General features: G+C 49.3%; 4 protein-coding genes across 4 annotated transcripts; 3 read left to right on the top strand and 1 right to left on the bottom strand.

Annotated features, from left to right (window-relative positions):
- Positions 1-1,800: 1,800 nt before the first annotated feature.
- N7471_013804 (DUF2841 domain-containing protein) lies at positions 1,801-2,804 on the top strand (the record flags this gene model as incomplete). Its single annotated transcript, XM_057286522.1, has 3 exons — positions 1,801-1,996; positions 2,066-2,557; positions 2,605-2,804. 3 exons carry the CDS (start codon positions 1,801-1,803, stop codon positions 2,802-2,804), a joined length of 888 nt encoding a protein of 295 aa, XP_057129001.1.
- Positions 2,805-10,391: 7,587 nt separating this feature from the next.
- N7471_013803 (PAP/25A-associated) lies at positions 10,392-12,126 on the top strand (the record flags this gene model as incomplete). Its single annotated transcript, XM_057286521.1, has 3 exons — positions 10,392-10,654; positions 10,708-11,398; positions 11,455-12,126. 3 exons carry the CDS (start codon positions 10,392-10,394, stop codon positions 12,124-12,126), a joined length of 1,626 nt encoding a protein of 541 aa, XP_057129000.1.
- Positions 12,127-13,625: 1,499 nt separating this feature from the next.
- Positions 13,626-13,957, bottom strand: N7471_013802 (uncharacterized protein; the record flags this gene model as incomplete). Its single annotated transcript, XM_057286520.1, has 2 exons — positions 13,626-13,744; positions 13,792-13,957. 2 exons carry the CDS (start codon positions 13,955-13,957, stop codon positions 13,626-13,628), a joined length of 285 nt encoding a protein of 94 aa, XP_057128999.1.
- A 4,263-nt stretch (positions 13,958-18,220) lies between these two features.
- N7471_013801 (uncharacterized protein) lies at positions 18,221-20,484 on the top strand (the record flags this gene model as incomplete). Its single annotated transcript, XM_057286519.1, has 2 exons — positions 18,221-20,218; positions 20,266-20,484. 2 exons carry the CDS (start codon positions 18,221-18,223, stop codon positions 20,482-20,484), a joined length of 2,217 nt encoding a protein of 738 aa, XP_057128998.1.
- Positions 20,485-20,630: the final 146 nt, after the last annotated feature.

Here is a 20,630-nt window from a genome sequence, read left to right as displayed (position 1 = left end):
CGCAGGATCAGCAGATCCTCCTCCGCATGGTAAACAGTCCCCACAGTCCGTCCTCGGCGTTGCACAAAGACGTTCTGCGGGTGCGCCACCACCGAGTAGCGGTCTCGTAACAACTTCGGCACGCTGATCAGGTTCATCCCGACGCGTGGCGCGAAGTACACATTCGTCAACACCAGGGGTTGGTTGAACTTCCCCCTGAGCGTGAGCTTCACCGTACCAATCCCTTCAGCTTCCACTGGATCGCCCGCCGTGTCCAGCATCTTGCGGTGGGGCCGCAGACTGCTGAAGCAGCTCCAGTTCCAGCAGATGTGGCTGGTGGCGGCCGAGTCCAGGATTCACCGGGTTGCGGTGCGTGGGTATAAAGGGTCGTCACCCTCGCCCTCACAATATTGATCCTCGGTCTCTTGGAAGTCGGCGGGCCCTGCCGATCTTCTCTCTGGCTTGATGGTATGTTTTGCATATTGTTTCTTGGTGAGCCGGAAGCACTCCGTTCAGCCTTCAGGGCATGATCCCTGGGTGGGTGTATTTCGCGCTGTTTCTTCCAGCACTCTGCGACCACATGGCCGCGCTTCTTGCAGTAGGTACATTTCTTGGGATTTCTCTGCACTGCATTGATTGATGGTCCTGGGGCTTCCTGCGGGGGCGCGAGAGACTATTTTCTCCGGGCCGTCTGCTCGGCGTTGGACAGCCGATTTCCGATCGTGGCTGGTTTGACTAGATCCTTGTCATTCTGGATCGCATCCACAATCAGGATGTATTCCGGTCCGATCTGCGTAAGCAAGATCGCAATGTGAGCCTTGTCGCCGATTGAACCTGGCGCGATGGCATTCAACAGATGTACGAGCAACCGTACACGATCCACAAATTCCCGTGCGCTGGCGCAACAGTCGCCTGTCATTTCACGAAGCTGGGCAAACAGTTCACAAAAGGTGGCGAGTTCCATCCGCCGGTACCGTTCTTCGTGTTCATTCCAGAGATCGCGAGACGTCTCCAGTCACGCGAAATGAATGCTGATATGGGGGGGCAGGTACCGGAAGATAGTGTGGTAGGCCTCGGCTTCGCGGCGCGACCATTCACGGTGGCGCTCGAACGCCTGGATCTCCACTTCGAGGCGCGCTTCAATGGCTCGCTGCCTCACCGCCCCATTGAGGTGGGGATCCACCAAGGGGCGGATGTCGGCCGTAATAGGTTTGGCGTACTTGAATAGACAGGTGAACACGAACGCACAATACAACACTGAAGACAAAGGTACCAAAAGCGATCTGATCACTAATTGAAAACCCTAAAAAAAAAAAAGAGCCACTTCTTGTTTCCTGCTAGAGTTCGATGATGAGGAAGGAGCGCGATTGAGAAGCGCGCCACAGTACTGCGCTGTCAAAAAAACCATTTAAACAGTTTCGCGTCGCGCCACCTGGACACGAACGACCGAAAAGAATAAGACGGGAGGGGAATGTTTGATTCGACTGGGTTTCACTGCTAGTTGAGAATTGCATCCTCAACCATAATGGCGGACCGATAGCGACATTTTAGCTTCGTCTCGCAGCCAGAAGGCGCCCAATAGCTTCATAGAAACCAAATCCCTATATGCAACCTGAAGATCATTTGGGTTTGGATTCTACGTGTCAATTACTTCCGTCAAATTGGCCTGGTCGTCAATTTGTGTGAGAAAGGGAAGCTGGATTGGCCCGGTCGCAAGGGGTCGGTCGATAAGCGTGGGGCTAGATAAATGTCCACTGCCCCGTTCGTAAACACTGATGGGAAACGGTTTAGCATTCATCTATAAACTCAACTTATGTCAAGATGGCCACAATACAGCGACATATTGGATTTTTTCATCCGTATTATGCTCTCATCTACCTCGATGCGAAAGGCACGCTTCATCACGAGGTGTCCCCATCAATTACTAATAACAGCCACTCGATTCTGACCCCCAGGGTAACGGAGGCTTTTCTGAACGCGACTAGGTCGGCGCAAACAAGCCTACTTCACCCAGGCCGTAAGTTATGACATCTCTCTGGAATGGGAGCCTCGCACGGTGATGGCTGATGCAAGAGACTATCACTAGTGCTTCCAGTGCAGACTGAAGAAGACTATGGGCAAGACGTTCACTCATTGCAAATGGACTATGGGCTACATGACCAACGACTGTTAGAAAGTGATAGATTCTCGCAAAACTACATTCCACTAGGAACTCCAGTTGAACTAGCTGTGGAACAAAACAACCACTGGCATTGCAATGGCTTGGAATCTCAACGCGTACCTTATTCGGTCGATCTTGATGGAAAAAGCCAGCAAAGCGCCGCATTTGCTCTTGGAGATGAAGGACAACCGGCTCTGTGGTACGAGGAGGCCTTCAAAAAGTTCAACCAGTCGAACTGCCGGGTTCTTGCAAAAGCATACATTAAACTTATTGAACCGAGGAAGCAGATGGTCTACCCGTATAATGGGCGTATAAATACCTCTGGCAAAAAACAGCAGCTTGATCCAGAGGCGACTAAGCCACCCTGGTGGCCATCTGGAGTCAGCCATCAAGAGCCTGACCATCTACTTAAAGCTGGTAAGTGGTGTTGTCGGTTCAAAATCCTTGCTTTCTAACACAAATAGAACGCATCCGGCTTTTAGTGTTCATTGTGCGCGGTCTGCTAGCAAGTCACGGAATCACTGTCAATAAATTGAGAGAAGCTGACCGACCGATTCGCTGCCAAATATCTCCCCCTGAACGACTTCAGCTCCTGGATGATATATACCGAGTTCGACAAGAAGAGGAATTGAACTTCAAGGGTGCAAAAGGTCAGTTTTCATGAAAAACGTTCTTTGTTATTAAAGCTTATACATGTACCGAGTACGAGTAGATGCCCAATCAAGAGTGAAAATTTCTGATTCGATCTTGTCGCAAACAGCAGAATGCCAGCCTAGACGTTATGCTCGATGTAGAGCGTCTAGACATGGGAAAGACACTGGTGTTGTGATTAAAATCACTCGAGCCATTGCATAGATGTTGAGGCTCATATATGAACGCTTATTGAGGAGATATATTTCAATCAGACACCTCTTCCACTTTCGTTGAAAGCCTCAGAAATCCGACAAACGGAACATTGTAGGATTCACAGCCATCAAAAACAACTCTCAAGAAAACAAAACAAAATATAAACCCAATGTATCTTGATGGTCAAAGTTCAGAAATTGAGTCAACGTGTGGCCAAGCTTCAACGGGTTGATGGGACAGACCCACAGCTCAACACAACCAGCACAACACTAAAGCGAGGCTAGGAAAATATGTCCATGATTTCTAGGGATGGAATTGTAGGCGCTTTTCGGTGATTCAACGTTGAGTCGCTCACAGATGAGGTGATCAGAACAAGAAATATGAGCCTGTCGTTGCGGATTGAATATCTCCCACAAAGCCTCAATTTAAGAGGGCCGTGAAAAATTCAACAGTCAATCAACGTTTCTTGACCGACTCAGCATCCCTTTTCCCCAACACTACTCTTACTCGTCTCTCTCGCTGAGCATTCAAAGGCATCAAACTATGCAAATAGATGCTGTAAAGAGAAGCCACGGGTTTCAACAGGTCTCAAACAAGAGAGGCGTCCTCAACGCGTTCTACCAAGCAGAGCACTTGCGCAACAGAAGGAGCCGAGAAGCCTATAAATACGTCCTCTACCCCCGGCAATTTGCTCTACAATTTTTTCACTTGACTCTGCAAAATCGAGCAGGTTTGTGTCTGAGCCACTTGATAAGTTCTTCCCCATTGATCCAGTATGGAAATTCCCACTGTGCTGACATTTATAGAATACATCGTGGATTAGCAAGCCAGACAGTGCCTGTGAGAGATACAGGTATGATTCTCAGCAGGTTAACTGTGCCAACCAGCCAGCCGATCAAAGAGACGAGACTTAGGCTGACTGGTCAAAGTGTCTATGCGACGAGGTCTCCGCCACAGCAGCCGACTGAGCTGATTTACTGTACAGCCTCTGTGTGTATTCCCAAGAGAAAGCGCGAATATCCGCGTCGCAGGTATGTTGATCTTAGCCTGACCTGTCTGAATTCTACTGATCCGGAAGACGATGCGATTTCAATAGAACCGAGGACATTCGACTAAAATGCACGAGCGCAAGGATCACAGCTCTTTGCTGTCTCTTCGTCCCTGGTCCACCAGAACAGGTGAGTCCTGAAATGTCTCTCCGATCTACAAGCTAATGAACGACAGTGACCCTTGAGGATTAAGCATCCCAGTCAGTGCTCCGCGCAAAGCCATGGCTTACACACTATTCCTGGCCCCGTCGCTTCAAACCACACAGCATACCTTAGGTGAGGTATATAAATCAAAGGAGCGGGCTAAAACAGGTACGGACATCCGATTGCGAGCTTCGCCGCATAGAAGCTTGAGAGGTCCAATCTTCCTGGTAATGTGAGTGATTTATCGCTCCTTCGGCTGCGCTTTATAAGTTATTTGTGTAAAATCTTGTGCTCCAAAACACGAACACCATTACTGATTTCATGCCATTGTACATAGGAGCAGCCCATCATCACTGTGAAACATCCCTGTGGAGTCCTTTCATAGCCGGATCGGAGATAAGAAGACCAAGGTGGCACTACGACGCGTGCTCCATCGCGTCTTCCGCCCTCGACCTCACCGCCTTCACACTGAACGGCGGAGTGTATGAACCTCTGGCCGTCCGCATCGCGAGGTCCTAACCCCATGACGACTGTACAATTTCCTGTCGCAGGTGGTTCGTCACGCGCCTTTGGCTCTCAGAAGTTGCCCGGTGCACCCAGCGCGGCTTCTTCGAAGTGACAGCCGGAGAGTGCGACGAACTGGAGACAACATCATGTCAACATGGCATGGATGGTGACTGCATTGATGAAGACAATTGTAAGTGATCTCGTCGGTAAGATATGGCCACGAAGCTAATTGATCGTCTCGTCTCAAGCGAACATTCTGCGAACATTATGAACAGGTAAGTCATAACAACTCGTCCAAGTGGTAAGCCTAGCTGACTCAGATCGTACAACAGGAGGTCCCTCAAATTCCCTCATACTCGAGTAGAATGTGAAGCGAACAAGTCATGTGGAAGTGATAGACAGCATGCGATCGCATCGGTATAGGGGACCCGAGCAGACAAGAGCATCGATGATGAATCAATGTAAGGTTCAGATCGTCTCGGGCCTTCTCTCAGTCGACTCCGTGCATCAGTCATGTGCTGATGTGTCTACCCGATACGAAGTCCAAGGCACAACGGGCTTATACCACAGTGTGTCTTGGCGTTCGAACACTGTGAAAGATTAGCCTCCTCGTGGATCGAATTCCTGGCGTCCAATGGGCGATCCTCATTGTTCTCGGTTGGCATCTCGCGTCCTTTTCAGTCCTGGAACTCCAAACGACCCGAGGAATGCTGGTGGTTTTGTCTTGCTTCATGGCAGGTGAGCCATACCTTCGCAGACAGCCAGATTGTTAGTCCAAGTCTGTGTGCAAGGAGAAGGTGAGGCAAAGGCCCCGCCATATCGAGCCCATAGATTAACATTGCCATATCAGCTACGAACTGAGAGAGGAGACGGTCTGGTCCCGAGTCACAGCCGAGCCAACCAAAGAGCCACGAGCTAAGAATCACCGACCGATACTGTTCTACCTGATCCTACTCTGCGTTGCTGAGCCGTACGACGTATTCGAGCGGGTGGAATCTAACAAGCGGAAACGAACGAGCGAAAACGAACCAGTCGAACATCTACGACGCTGCATCAAGGGCGCTGCCACAAAAGTTGTGGTGTCTTTTCACATATGTTAGGTAGATTTGATGCCTACGCACGCTTTTTTCTATCCAAGCTAGAGTAACGTGTGCAAAGACCATTTACCCTGGATGTCACTGCATCTGCAGGTTAGTCAAGCCGAGCGCGTGTATTTCTCACTGAAATCGTCTTCTGACATATCGCGTGCAAGCGGTTTTCTCAAGGAAATGGCCGAATTTTGCGCGTCCCCCACGTCGACTGTTCTTGAGCATCAATTATTTGTCAGACACTGCGCTTTGACGACATTTGGCATATCACTGTTCAAGCAGATTCTTTGTGAAGGTGGCATTGATGTACGTAACAACCCCATCAAGAGCCATCCTGCTGTGCGACCTCTTTGACTATCCACGACAACTTCCCCTAATCAGAGTTCATGTGATTGGTTTGGGGGGAATGGATTAGGGGCATGTCTGCTGCGGCTCCAAGCCGAGTAGATCACATCACGAAAGCCCGTCGTAAATGTTGGCGGAGATATCTTTACCAGGTCTGGTTCAGGTGGCGCTTGCTAGGCCCCGATCGGGCTCCAACCATGTTATCTAGGCAGCAGAGTATGCTTGATCGTATGAACTCGGGTAGTACGCCCCAAAAGTGGCTGTCGCTTTGAGTGCAGTGGTGGATGCTGATACATGGGAGATGGGCAGGAGATATAAATCGTAGTTACTGACGGGATTATTCACAAGGTTGCGACGGCTCCCACTTGTAGAAGGAGCTGATCGGATATTCTCAAGCCAAAGAAGCCTAGATTGGTTGTCTTTGTTGCGAATTCATTTTCACTCTCGCGATCGTTCTAGGATGTAGGCATTCTACAGTAGAATAGGTTTGAGTGACATCAATCGCCGACTGAAGCGATGACTCTGACTACGCAAGGAACATTCTATCGCATCAAGATGTTTAGTTGAGAACACAAATGGTATTTCGAGCTCTCCTCATCAAATGCTTCTACACCTGGTAGGTCTGATCTTGAGCGTATTGCCTGATTATAGCTGAACCAATGGAGGGAAATCCGGTGTTTGCATTCGACCAGCTCAATCGAAATGGAGGCCGTATGCCAACTTCACCGAGTGATCAGCTGGGGACAAATGACGCGGAATTGGAACAATGCAAAGTGACACATCTGTCATGTTGGTAAGATGGCAGGAAAACCTCACGCTACGTCGGTGAGACGTTGACCACCACTCACCTTCACCGCCCGGCCGTATACCACAACACACATCAACACACATCAACTCCCTCGTCAACGTTCATCAACGACCATCAACGGCCATCAACGACCATCAACGACCATCAACGACCATCAACGACCATCAACGATCATCAACACCCTCAACACCCTCGTCAACGTTTATCAACGTTTATCAACGACCACCAACGACCATTAACGACCATCTACGCTCATCAACGCTATCAACACATCCGCGACGCACCAATTTCTCACCATTTTGTTCGCTCTACGCCCTGATGGCAGATGCATTTTATTCCGGCGGGAAGACTAGCCGACCGCAAACCATGAAGACAGGAGGGTTGGGAACACGGCGCTCGATAACAAAGGTTGAATCTTGAATTTACGATTCTGATGATCGGTTTCTATCTATCTATGGCTCATTTTATTTCTCCGATGAATATCCTTTGAAATACGAAAAACGTCATCAAGATGGTGCGCAGATCTTTGCTTCTTCGAGTACTCTTGAATACTCGAATACTGGTCCCTAGCACCACGAAGAGGTGCCTGCACAGGCTAGAGGGTCTTTTTGTCGCAGATGTCCCTGCGGAGACTCTTGGTGTCGCAGATGTCCCTGCGGAGACTCTTGGTGTCGCAGATGTCCCTGCGGAGACTCTTGGTGTCGCAGATGTCCCTGCGGAGACTCTTGGTGTCGCAGATGTCCCTGCGGAGACTCTTGGTGTCGCAGATGTCCCTGCGGAGACTCTTGTTGTCGCAGATGTCCCTGCGAGGCGCTTTGTTGACGCAGGACCTAGGCTGCGGAGAACTTGGTAATGCAGCGGTCTCCTGCAGAGAACTTGTTAACGCAGCGGTCTCCTGCGGGTCTCACTTGTCATCACAGCGTCCCCCTGCGGAGTTCACTTGGTAACGCAGCGCCCCCCTGCGAGGATTGTTGTTGACGCAGACCTATCCTGCGAAGCACACTTGATGACGCAGAGCCCGTCCTGCGAGGCACACTTGTTGACGCAGAGCCCGTCCTGCGAGGCACACTTGTTGACGCAGAGCCCGTCCTGCGAGGCACACTTGTTGACGCAGAGCCCGTCCTGCGAAGCACCTTCTTACACTCGCGGGGCTCATGGCAGCGAGGGAGCACATTCTTACATCGCTGGGCTCGTGGCAGCGATAGCCGTGGTCACGGAACCTCCCAAGCCCGCAGGCAAAAGAGGGACACCATGACACATCGGAGTGTGAAGACCGAAGTCCTGATTTTTTTGGGCTGGGAACCTGGCCCCTTTTATAATTTTTTGGCTACGTCTCTACCAAGGAACCAATTGCGCAGATGGTAGCGAGAAAAATTACTTTGTTGGTAGGCGTTGAAGCGATCGCAACGACGTTGAACTGATGTCTGGAGACTTTGTGGCCTACAGAGTCAAGTCTAGCCTGGACTCATTCCTCTCAAAATCGCGTTGAGCGTGGTGAACCATTATCATCACCTGTTGAGCAGAAAGTAACGCCGCAAAAATCTGATTTCTACATATCATTGAAATTGCAATTAAATCGCTCAACGCGGTGGCACTCTCCATCTGCCCGTTCTAGCCACGTTCACCGTTTCTTTCATGAAGGTTGAAGTGCTTCAACAGATGCCGCAATAATGGGTTGGAGACTGTGGCAGACAGTAACATTCGATTGTACCGGCTGTTGGCCATAGGACGTGCCTCCCACTGATCCCACTACAATCCTCTGCTTATTTCTAGTTTCGCGCTACTCGAACGGTACTTTCTTTGTTGCTCGCAACCAACTGATGTTGCCTCCCCTAATACTTCTGCTAACTGTCGGTACAGACACTATGCACATACTCCCAAATCCAGGGTATCGGTTGTTTTCCTTTGATAGATAATCAAATTCTAGACCTTGTTGGAAACCTAGAATAAACCCGAGTCCAGTTTCCAGGACAATAAAGTGAGTTATTTCAGCTACCATGGCTCACAAGCTAGGTCCTCGTGATCGCCACCCACCTCGCGAGATTCCTCGAGAGATTGCAGCGCTACTGTCACATCGACGAGGCCCTGGACACAAATAGCACCCAACGGACCAATCAAACACCGCGCCTGAATTTAGACAGACGCAGGTACGGTTCCGCGACGCAGATCCCAGGGACGACCCACGGGACAGTAGATCACGGAGGTTCTATTTGTGGGCCCGCAGAAGAAATCGGAAGGATCTGCAAGGGTCCAGACACGATCCACAAACCCAAACCTGACGGCCGTTAGGGCCCGATGGAACAGCGGTCTTTGTTACTTAGGAGGTATAGCTGGGCAGGAGAGTAATTGGAATATCACACAGAGTTTTGGCAACAGAGATCTGATCCGCGGTTCAGTTGCCCTCGCAAGAGAGTGATTGGTCCTCCGTCGAGTGGGAAGCTGCTGCTTTCTCTATCTGGCCTAGGGAACGTTCTAGAAGCTATTCCTTCTGTCCTGCACCTTCCTCGCAGAAAGTATACTCTCTTTGAGCCCGACCCATCCTCTCCCTATCTGCTCCAACTCGATGGCCAGTCTGCCAACTCTAGCAGATAGTTTTTGAAATCAATGTCAATTGTGTAAGGACAAGATCGTAGATCTAAACAAAGTCTCCACTTTGTGCATTAGGGGCCGAGAAACCGACTGGTCCCGGCCAACCCACAAAGTTTATTTCAAGCACCCAGTGCATCTTGACCATTACTCTGGCGACCGAGAATATTTACGAATGATGTTGTTTCCTTCTACAATATACTATACTTCGCCTGCGTGAGATCTTGGAGAGAGTACCCGATTTTCCCTCTGAATTCTCGGACTCTGGGACAGATTCAATCACGCGAATCCAACAAGCAAGCGGAGCAGAAGCCTATAGATAAGCTTTCGATTAAGTTCAAACTTGCATCCTTCTAACAACCGCATTCTCTCACCGAGAGCCTTTCCATGGTTTTTCGAAACTCAGTTGAGAATTGATTCGGGATTCGGCTACTGATCGACGGTCCCACTCGCGATTCCACGGTCTGTGTGAAAAAAGATTTTCCTCATGACTTGAATCTGCCAGTCTTGGGCTGATTCGGAAAACCTTTGCTTCTCGTCAAACATGACTAGGGAGTGGTTCGAAGATAAATCATGTGCCTCAGATTCTACTCTACGAATCACTCTGCCTTCGACCACCCACCTAACCGAATCCATTTGAAAATTGGAACCAAAGATATTACCTCGAGCTGACAAGAATTAAGTGGGTTTTGTGATTTTCCAGGGAGCGCTCTTGCTGGTCCAACCCGGACCCTTACTCTGCGATACCCCTACCAAGCAGACAAACGAATCAAAGGCTCGATGTTGTCAAGCTGATTCGCAAAGCAAGACTTGACGATACGGCGAAGGCAGATGAGACAGGTGAACTTAGGGAGAACTTAGATTTAATTTCCCTCGGCATGAATCCAGAATCAGAGCATCAGAGCAACGCTCCCGAGAAGACCGCCAAAGGGCCAACAAGCGAGGAAATTGTGTATTCTGCCGATCCGAGTCGAAAACGAATCCGGAGGGGTGCGATCAAACGCCATATTAAGAAGACCAGCAAGCCTGCAAGCAAGTACAACTGCGACGGTTCAGTTATCAAGGAGTGGAGACCACCGTCTCAAGAGACGGGTACGCCTTGGCTTGAGTCTACTCCGTCTTCCTTGCAAATAGAATTTCAGTTAGTATTTCCCCTGTCCTTCTGATCGCTATTCTTTTCTAAACCCGCAGTAGATTAGATCGCGAAATTCTCAGCTTTTATGACTGGGCCAAGCCACAGGAATTTGAGAACATTGTCCGCAGAGATCTCGTCGAACGATTGAGTACTGCATTCCAAACTCGATATGCTGGCATTGAAATCCATACCTTTGGCTCTTTCGCCTCTGGTATCTATCTGCCTATCGCGGATATTGATCTGGTGCTACTGTCCGACAAATTCAGACGCACAGGAATGTGTTCATTTGGTGAGAGGAAAGGAAAAATAAACGCAATTTCGGACTTCCTGGAAAGTACCAATATTGCTGTTCCTGATTCGATCGAGTGCGTTGCCCATGCTCGGGTACCGATCCTGAAGTTCGTAGACCGGGTGACTGGGCTGCGTGTTGATCTGTCCTTTGACAACAACAGTGGGTTGATCGCCAACGAGACGTTCCAAACATGGAAAGAGCGGTTCCCCATAATGCCCGCTATTCTGTTAGTTGTCAAGCAGTTTTTGCTGATCCGTGGCCTCAATGAAGTCCGGACTGGTGGACTGGGAGGCTTCTCCGTCACTTGCTTGGTCACAAGTCTACTCCAGCATCTGCCAAAGGGACATATGCAGCTCAACGCTGGCAGCATTCTCATGGAGTTCTTCAATTTCTACGGAAATAAGTTTCAATACAACCAGGTAGCAATATGTTTGGATCCTCCGGGATATTTCAGCAAGGTGGGATGGGTTGAAACGGTACAATTGTGCACTAGCTGACTCATGTACCACAACAGAAATCATTTGGAAACCCCGATCGTCTCACTATTGAAGATCCAAACAATGCGGACAACGATATCTCTGGCGGTGCAAGGGCGATCAACCTGATTCTTGGCACCTTCGCTAGTGCCCATACTACCCTGAAGAATCGTATGGAACACCTCGCACTCGTCCGAGGCCCGAGCAAGAGCATTCTGGGGCCGATCATTGCAGCGAACTTCGAAAAATATACTGACCAGCGCAATCAACTTCGCCGGGTCTTCATGACAGAAAAGAGATTCGCTGGGCACAGAGTGCCTCCCCCACCGCCGTCAGAACCTTATCATGTTAGCGGAGTGCATTCCGCTCCCCGGTCGCTACCCGTCGGGCCACCGCTTATACGCACTCCCGTAACCCCAGTGCAAAGAACCATCAATAATGCAAGAAAGTCCAAAGACGCGAGGGCCGAGCCAGAAGACATCTCCGATGAATATTCTACAGACACGAAGCTAGTTAAACCCCGCAAGGCCCGGGTAGGACGACACGCGCGTCGGTGGCGTGCCGCAAGAATGAAATGCCTCAGGCCTGATCTCAAGAATCTCCCCAGCTCCATCACTGTCAAACAGGCTCTTTGGCACGGCGGCTATGCTACCAACGGGGAAATGAAACGTGACTTGAGCTCGAGAGAACGGAGCCAAGCCGCGGTCTAAGTGGTTTTCCCTGCGTCGGACCCGACGTCCGCAACGACTTTCTTTTGACTTTTGTTTGTACGATTAGTTTGTACGATAATGTATAACCTTCTCATGTAGGTGGCCGGCAGTGTGTTGTCAAATCTTTGCGGATGGCTACCCTTGGTGGCGGAAATCCGTGCTTGCTTACACTGGGTAACAATCTTGTTTCAGACCACTGCCTGTTTCCCTCGTGAGTACGAGGCAGAAGGGGCTGTGTTCTGCCTACGCACGCGGCGTATCTAGTTAGCCAATTTGCTGCGTCGGTTCCTGTATTACTGTACCACAGTGTCCCGGTAGCCATTGCAGGCGGAGCGCGAGTCCATTCACCTGAGCCTCTGTCGCTGCCCGAAGATTTCACTAGCTTTAGGGGTGGATTCGAATGAGGAATTTCCCTATTCGAATTCGAAAAGAGCTTTGAAGTGTACATTCGAATTCGAAATCATTTTGCGATGTCATTATTCACACCAGCAGTAGATTTAAAATTTCTAGAGATTAGAGATATCCCTAGAAGGGTTTCACGTGTCCGTAAATGAAGACAGAGCATTTAGATGAGTAATGACTATTGAAGAAAGATATAGTCGACTCTAAGTACGAGACATAGCGCGAGGAAGCAAAAGAAAGGTAGCTTCCTCGCGTGGAGGGGAAACCGTAAACATCATTTGGGTCCCGCGTACATCATATTTCCATCCTTCCTGTATATTTCATGTATATCCCTGACAGGAGCTATAGCGCATGGAAATATCGGTGCGGTGGAAAGTCAGTGGGACCACTTGCCGGAAAGTTTTCCCATGACCGCGCGAATCGGGGCTTACAGGTTCGCCTTGAGGTGGAAATGGAAGGGACCGGTTTTACTGAATGAATCTTCTCAGAGGCCATGGTGGGATTTTATTGGCACTGCTAGTGCTTAGCAGTCTTCGGGCAGTCACTTGTATGGCGTTTCATATTGCTCAGCACAGAGAATGCCCTGTTGCATCCAATGTTAGGACAGTGGAAGGGCTTCTCGCCCGTGTGAGAACGGAAGTGGATGTTGAGTGTTGAGGGGCGCGAAAAGAACCGGTTGCAAGATCTACATTCATATTGATTGTTGTTCTTGTGCATTGCACGGATACCTCGCGGGAAGACACGTTTATGATATCCGGGCTGGCTGGCTTTTTGTATCAAAGGTGGAGATTCAACTAGTTGCTGATGGCCCCAAACTTTGTGTGTGTGCCCGATAGGGTCTGGCTGAAACGAATAGTAATGTGATGTGGGATCACGGAACATGATCTTGTTCGGTATGCAAATGTAATTGCTTGCATAATTAGTAGCAGGAGGAGAAAGAAAATAGATGAGTGAAGAGTAGGAATTCATGCTGGGCGCTGACGACGAGGCGAAGAATCCCTGATCATGTGCTTCAAAACAACCTGGGTAGACATTGGGGGTAGAATGGTGCGGATAGCAAAATATCGAGTTGGCGCCCTGGGGGTCTATTGGAAATCTCATTTTCTGGCTGAAGCTGGCATGTGAATGATTTGATTGACGATGGTCACAGATGGGCACGTGGGGGGCGTCACGGTGACATGATGCTGCTTGAACGGATCGATCTCCTGAATATATACTGTGAGTGAATCAGTATTGCGAAGTATCTATTCAAGATGCACTGACTATCATCGTTTGTTGCATGGTCAACGCTTTTCGCTAACGTCGAAAAGGAGGGCAGCATGTTAGCCTCGACTGTAGAAGACCAAGGCGATTGCCGCGGATGTTGTTGATCGGGTCGAATATACGCTGTGGGCGAGGAAGCATTGTCGAGAAGTTTATGCAAATCCATAATGGAGATCAATAATCTAAAGCAAGAACCGAGTAGATGATGCATTAAGTCGAGGTGGCGTGGCAGGACTTCCGGCGAGTGATCAGAGCAATACGTCATCACTCTTTAAAAAAGCATCCTTCAAAAAACATAAGATATTTTCCGAACATCGTCTTCTATGAGTCAACAAATGACTCCGGTCTGAATGGTCCAGCTAAATGCCGATGAAGTGCAGTTGTTCCATATCGCCCATTCGCTGGATGGTCTAGGACTTTATGGCATTGACGGCATTTCGCGCCTGGTTTTCCAGTCTTTGCATTAGCAACTTGATCGAAGTGCTGCCAGCAAGCTGGTGTACGGTTGCCACTCCAATGAAGCCGTTTCTTGCGTCCAAATTCAGTTTCTAACCACCAAGCGACAAATTCATCCTTTGACATATCAGAGTATAGAACGAATTCAATGGATCGACCAGGGCCAACGCGCTCGAGTGAAGGAGGTACCGAAGGGGGAGGAATCGGCGTAAGAAACCCGGGATTCGATACTGAGTCACTTGTTTGCTGGCTTCCTGAGAGAACAGGATTATGGAATTGGTCGTTCGGAAAGGAGAGACCGTCAATTGTATCCCCTTCGTAAAGAGATGATGGGTAGGCATCCGAGAATAGAGATAACTGGGACATTGTTAATTGAATGGTCCTTCGTACTGCGTAGATCTAGAAGATAGATAGGACTTAGAGGGTTGGATGAGACCTACTTTGTACTAAAAAGTCCACCTGTGCTAACAAACAGATTCAATGTTCCTTTCAAATTAGGCCTACTCTCTCTATCAATGTAATGTATCACATTTAGACCCATTTATTATAGGGATCCTCTCCTGATTGGTTCAATTCCGAGGGCTGGTCGAGGGCGGCCCTCGAATGAGCCCTCGAATTATGCGGGCCGCCCTCAAATCGGAGATCGGCCCTCGTTTTCTCGCTGAGTCAAATGCCCCCGAACCTAGTGTGAAATCAACCAGAATTCTTTCATATTTTAAACGTCAAAGTCATACTCATCTCTGATAAAGCCATAAAGCCCTTTCATTATATAGAACAATAGTAAGAAGCCTAATATCTACTAGTATTAATATAATGAACCTACTAAGAGGGGAACGTCAAGAATTAATATGGTGGTTGTTAGATGTAGTTTATGCATCACCTGCCTACATATATTTCTTGATACTGAGACTACAGAATTATAGATTTCTATAACAATAAACTACCACTACATCTCAACATATGATAATTCTGTAATTATACTATCACCTGCTATGGTTCATCAAAATAGAAGTGAATTCCCTCGAATTTCTAAGCGCATGTATGAAAATATCTAGTAAACCTACTATTAAAACAAAAACACTGTTCAAAAACGGTAATCTATGAGGGTGAATCAGCAGAATTATACAGCTCAGTTAGGAAAGGTCGCAAAATTTTATGTAAATGAGGGCGGATGAGGGCTGATGACGGCGGCCCTCGCGAGGGCTGAGGGCCGGGCGAGGGCGGGCTCTTACCTGCCCTCTGCCCTCACGGGTCGGGCGGAGGGCGGGCGATGCTCGCCCTCTAAATGTTTTTGGCGAGGTCTAATCCGGAGGCAACCGAGAAGTTTGGTCTTCTATTGCGCAAGCTCTTGGCACTGGAGCCGAAGCGCACGCACTAGGCTACAGACACCTTGAAAGGCTGGCAGAATGGAGTATGATCGAAGGTCTAGATCGTTAGGAAGCGACTTTATCTTGTTTTTGCCGCTTGTTAGGGCTACTGTCTCATTGATTGTGTGTTCAATTAAGACTAGCGTGCTTGATGGAGGTGGGGTAAAGCGTTATCCAAAAACGTACCTCTGATCGCCGTCGATCAACATGGATATGTCTAAGCACTACTTGATGATACCGTCTGGCACTTATCTGCTAGAAAATGGGAAGGTCCAATTTGGTTCCATGACTATTGTCTTAGATCTAAACATCTTCAAAGATACTGTCGGTAGTGCTGTACGCTAAAAGTCGCGATCTTCGTGACACCCCTGTCGATTGTGCCGTACGTTCACTGCACTTCAGCACCACCTTGGCCATTTCCGATGAGCTAGATCTATATTTACTGTGTATTTACTATGAACAATGACTTCACCCTGCCAGCAATCAATGTTTCGCGCCATGCTGTGATGGGTGGGGGTTTGGTTGTTGACGCTAGTTGGAAGGTTTGAGAAGCGACATCATCCTTCCCGGCGAGGTTTGTTTATGGGTGTAACAATGCAGGAACATACGGCTGACTCGGTCTTTTTACTCGTCATAAGCGTTTCAACTATGTGTGTATGTACTTTCTGTCGTCAGAACAGCTCTTTAAGTGTGGAGCGGCTAGTCCGATTTCTTTGGAACACGACTGCTGAAAGCATTGAATCTAGTGGTCTAGATGCGACGTAGCAAATGAAGCATCCCCACAGAGCTTTGAAGTATCGCGGAGAGTGAGGTGGGACATTGAGCTTTGCACCTAATACACAATGGATAATACATTTTAAATTATACCTACCTATCAAGTTGTGTATTTCTTCAGTCATGTATATTCCAGCATAGTTTGATAACGCTCAATCCAGACTCTGATAGAGAGGGCTCGATCCCAAACGAAAAACGCGACTTTTAGCGTCCTGCGCTATCGGCAGGGGATCTCAAAAAGTGAGACTTTTAGAACGCTCTAGCTACTGCGTCGGGTTGTGTATTTCTTGAGGTCCGGGCAAAGCGAGCCTGGGAGGCCCGACGAACGGCATTGATGAACTAGCTGGTGGTCGGGAAAGCTCCAGCCTCCGATATTGCTGGCCTACGATAAGATGGTCAAGTCGTTGCATTATTCTTTGTGAATTATCACCCAATGCGATTCCTCTTATTCGTAATTCCCGCTGACTCGTTCCTCACAGCCCTATTCTAAGAGGTAGTTGGAGCCGCTACTTTAAATGTTTTTTTTAGCTCGGTGCGCGTGCTCTGCTGGTGATCAAGCAAGCCACATACACAAGGCAAGATGCACGAGAGACATGATGTGTCATGGAAATCAAGAACCGGAGGCGGCCTGGCCAACGGCTCCATAATAAATATTCTTGTAGTATGAAAATGAGCCGTTCAAATATATCAAATGATCTTTTGAACACCGTGGACCTGACTGGCAACATGACCCCCTGACGAGAGAAGTATCCATCCAACGGCGATTTGAATGCAACTTTGGTAAGGTGGAACGTTGCAGTTCTCTTGTAGCCACTTCGGGTAGATTACAAGGGCAAACCCGAAAATGAAAAACAAACCGAGGTAAGGGCCACAATCAACATGCGCACGAGCACGTTGTCCGCATGAGGGTTTGAAATGTGATGTCCAAATACGGGCGCTCAAGGTGGCGAGATCAAATTCTGCGCGGTTTGGCAGACCGACCGCAAAGCGTGCACGAACTGAGACTAGCATGGGCCAGCCAGATGACCGTTAGAAAAAGAATAACGAAACGCGTCCGGAAAAGCTGTCTGAAGTCAACCTGAGCTCCCAGAGTCTGCTGCCTCTTCAAAAACTTGTGTCGAGTATTCATGGACTGGATTGGTTGCTGTACATAGCCACATCACCGCACCTCATGGAAGAATATTTGACCGGGACGCGATGGCGTGGGTGTAGAGATACATAAGAATATACACCCCTTCCTATCCTTTCGATATCTTCTACCCTTAATATCAGCCGATGGCAGTGAATTGATACAGCATCTAGCAATAGATGCGGCCCTGGCCCTGAGCTGCATTCGGCTGGACTTGCGGGGTTTTGCAACAATTATGTAGGGATTTGAGCTTCACCCCGCCTTGAGGCCAGCAACCAAGCCCGAATATGGGGTCCAAAAATAGATACATGTCTTTCAACAAGTCTCACTTAGAACAGGCACTGTATCCATCATTTCTTATACCGTCCAGATCAAAATTGAGTGCCCGGTAGCAGGCCGCGTTTTTCGGCGATATACGATGGTCATCGCACCATCAACATAATCGGTTCGAGAAGTTTGCCTACTGTGTCGTGGAATCTTCTGGCATTTTGAATCTTGAGGATCCGAGGAACTAGTGAGCCGCAGGAAGCGTTATCGGCATCGTCTGTCGTTACCCGGAAATCGGCAAGTCAAGTTCGTTTCGGGTGAATACTTTTGCCGAGGCCGGGATCAGCTGACATCAGCCAGGAGAACTAGCCGCCGATCGGGACCTGGGGATGTTAAAGTTATCCCAAGGTATCGCTCTTTTCTGCTCTACGAACTGATGGCTGATCCCAGTTTCCAGGATTATAAGACTCTGTATCTGCAGGCGGAAGAGAGACGGAAGCAGGCAGAAGAGCGTGAGAAGCAGGAAGCAGAAGGGAGGCGGCAGGCAGAAGAGCGCGAGAAGCAGGCAGAAGAGCGTGAGAAGCAGGAAGCAGAAGGGAGGCGGCAGGCAGAAGAGCGCGAGAAGCAGGCAGAAGAGCGCACCCGACAGACCACTTTTACTGAGCTCATTCAGCACTGCCATGTCCTTCTCTCCCGATCGCTGCGAGTCGATTCACCATCTCGCTCAACAACTGGACAAATACCTCTTCCCAAAGGAAAATACTGCCCCACTCGATTGGAACATTGGACCGACTGTCCAATACAGCTCTCAGAGGTCTACAAGTCCATCTGCCAATATCTTCACCCGGAGCGGGGACAGGAGCCACGTCTGTTTTCTTCTGTAGCGGAATTAGAAGGGCTTGGCCGTCGATTTTCTCGCAACCCACTGAGCAGCGAGCAAGAACTCGAGGCCTACGAGCGGTTTGGCGTTGAAGAACATGTCCGCGATATTATAACTGAGCTTTGCAAACTGCCAGCTGCTCGTGAGGAGTTCAGCCTCGGAGATGGAATCCAGTTCAGCAATCATAAGAATTCTCTGAACGAGAATGAACCCATGGAAGTCGAGGCAAACCAGCTACCCAGCACAAGTCAACCACGACCTGACCAGTTCTGTATAAACCGTGTCAGCGGAAACTCGACCACCGTTCTGACGACTGTCGAGTACAAGCCGCCTCACAAGCTACCTTCTGCAACTTTGCGCATGGGACTTCGACCAATGGACCTATGGAAAGATATGGTCAGATCCAATAAAATATCAACCGACCATAAAGAAAAGTTGAAACACAATGCAGAGCGACTCGTCTGCTCCGCCATTGTTCAAGAATACCATGTGATGATCCAGGAAGGACTCGAATATTCATATCTGACCAATGGGCTTACCCGTGTTCTCCTCCGTGTTCCGCGTGACCAGCCTAGCACGCTCTACTACTTTTTCTGTGATCCTCACAGCGAAATGACCCCAGAAGGCAATATTACTCCCCAGCTATGGAAGTCCTCTGTTGCCAGGGTGTTATGCCTTTGTTTGATGGCATTCCGTTCGCCTATCCGGGGGCAAGAATGGAGAAACCGAATGCACCCAGATCTTCATACATGGCAAACAAGCTTTGACCACACACGCTCACAAATCCCAGGAAAGGAGCTACAGCAGCTTCCCCACTCCGATAGCACCAACCCCGAATTTCCGAGTCCAGATTCTGGTTCATCCTATACACTACCATCGTCGTCCCCGCTACCAGCTCCCTCAAAGGGCCATCGAATGCCTACACGATCTCAAACGAGCTGTGCACCTTCGGAGATTCGACCGCGGTCGCAGTCACCTGGCTCGTCCGGCTCCGACACAAATCAAGCAGCTGGCCATAAGCGGAGGATCAGTCAGGTCACGCCTTCACCGTCCGCTCGGCGATCGGGTCGCCAGCAAAAGGCAGGGCACGACCAAGACGACCATTCCCAGCGCCGCGCCGCGCAATTCTGCACGCAGCGGTGTTTACTCGGTTTGCAGACCGGGAATGATCTGGATGAGCTGTGTCCAAACGTGGATCATCATCGCCGGGGCCAGACCGACCCGACTCAGCATTCGATATCGGCCGAGGACATGATACTTTCCTTGAAGAACCAGCTGGACGAAAACATAGATCGTTGCATACCTTTCGGCGGTTGCGGCTCATATGGCGCCCCATTCAAACTCAGCTGCATGAATTATGGTTACACGGTTCTCGGAAAGGGCACCACTTCGGGGTTGTGGAAAGAAGTTTCCCGCGAAGCGCAGGTGTATCGAGTGCTGCGCAAGGCCCAAGGATCTGCTGTGCCTGTTTTCTTGGGTACGATTGACTTGGCAAAAATATATTTTCTTCATGGCGCTGGACAAATTCGCCACATGCTTGTAATGGGCTGGGGGGTGAGTGCACTGCGACGATGGAGCTGACGCAACGGCTTCGCCGCGAGATCCACAAGTCGAACAAGGAAATCAAAGCTCTCGGGATAATACATGAAGACCTCAGGCGAGACAATGTCCTCTGGAGTGAAGAGCTCGGGCGTGCTTTGATCATCGATTTTCACCGCTCTACTTTGAAACGTCGACCGGCTCTTCAGCGGCCGGGGGCAGCAAAACGACGACTATGTCGAACAGAGGCAGGCGATGTAAAACGTCTTCGTGTGTCATGAGAAGGATATTCTCTTTCGACCTGTTAAATTATAGATACCCAGATCTCAGTTGCCATCCACTCTATTCAGAGGTGAAATGCGCTTCTTATATCCTCCGACATCACCTCATCATTACGCGCGCCGGCGCCGGCTTTTGAACTGGGAAA

The sequence above is a fragment of the Penicillium samsonianum genome, assembly GCF_028829775.1.
Source record: "Penicillium samsonianum strain IBT 33392 chromosome Unknown utg000010l_segment0_segment0, whole genome shotgun sequence".
NCBI lineage: Eukaryota > Fungi > Ascomycota > Eurotiomycetes > Eurotiales > Aspergillaceae > Penicillium > Penicillium samsonianum.
The sequence above is the reverse complement of the archived record's forward strand: the minus strand, read 5'-3'. Positions and strand labels throughout refer to the sequence as shown.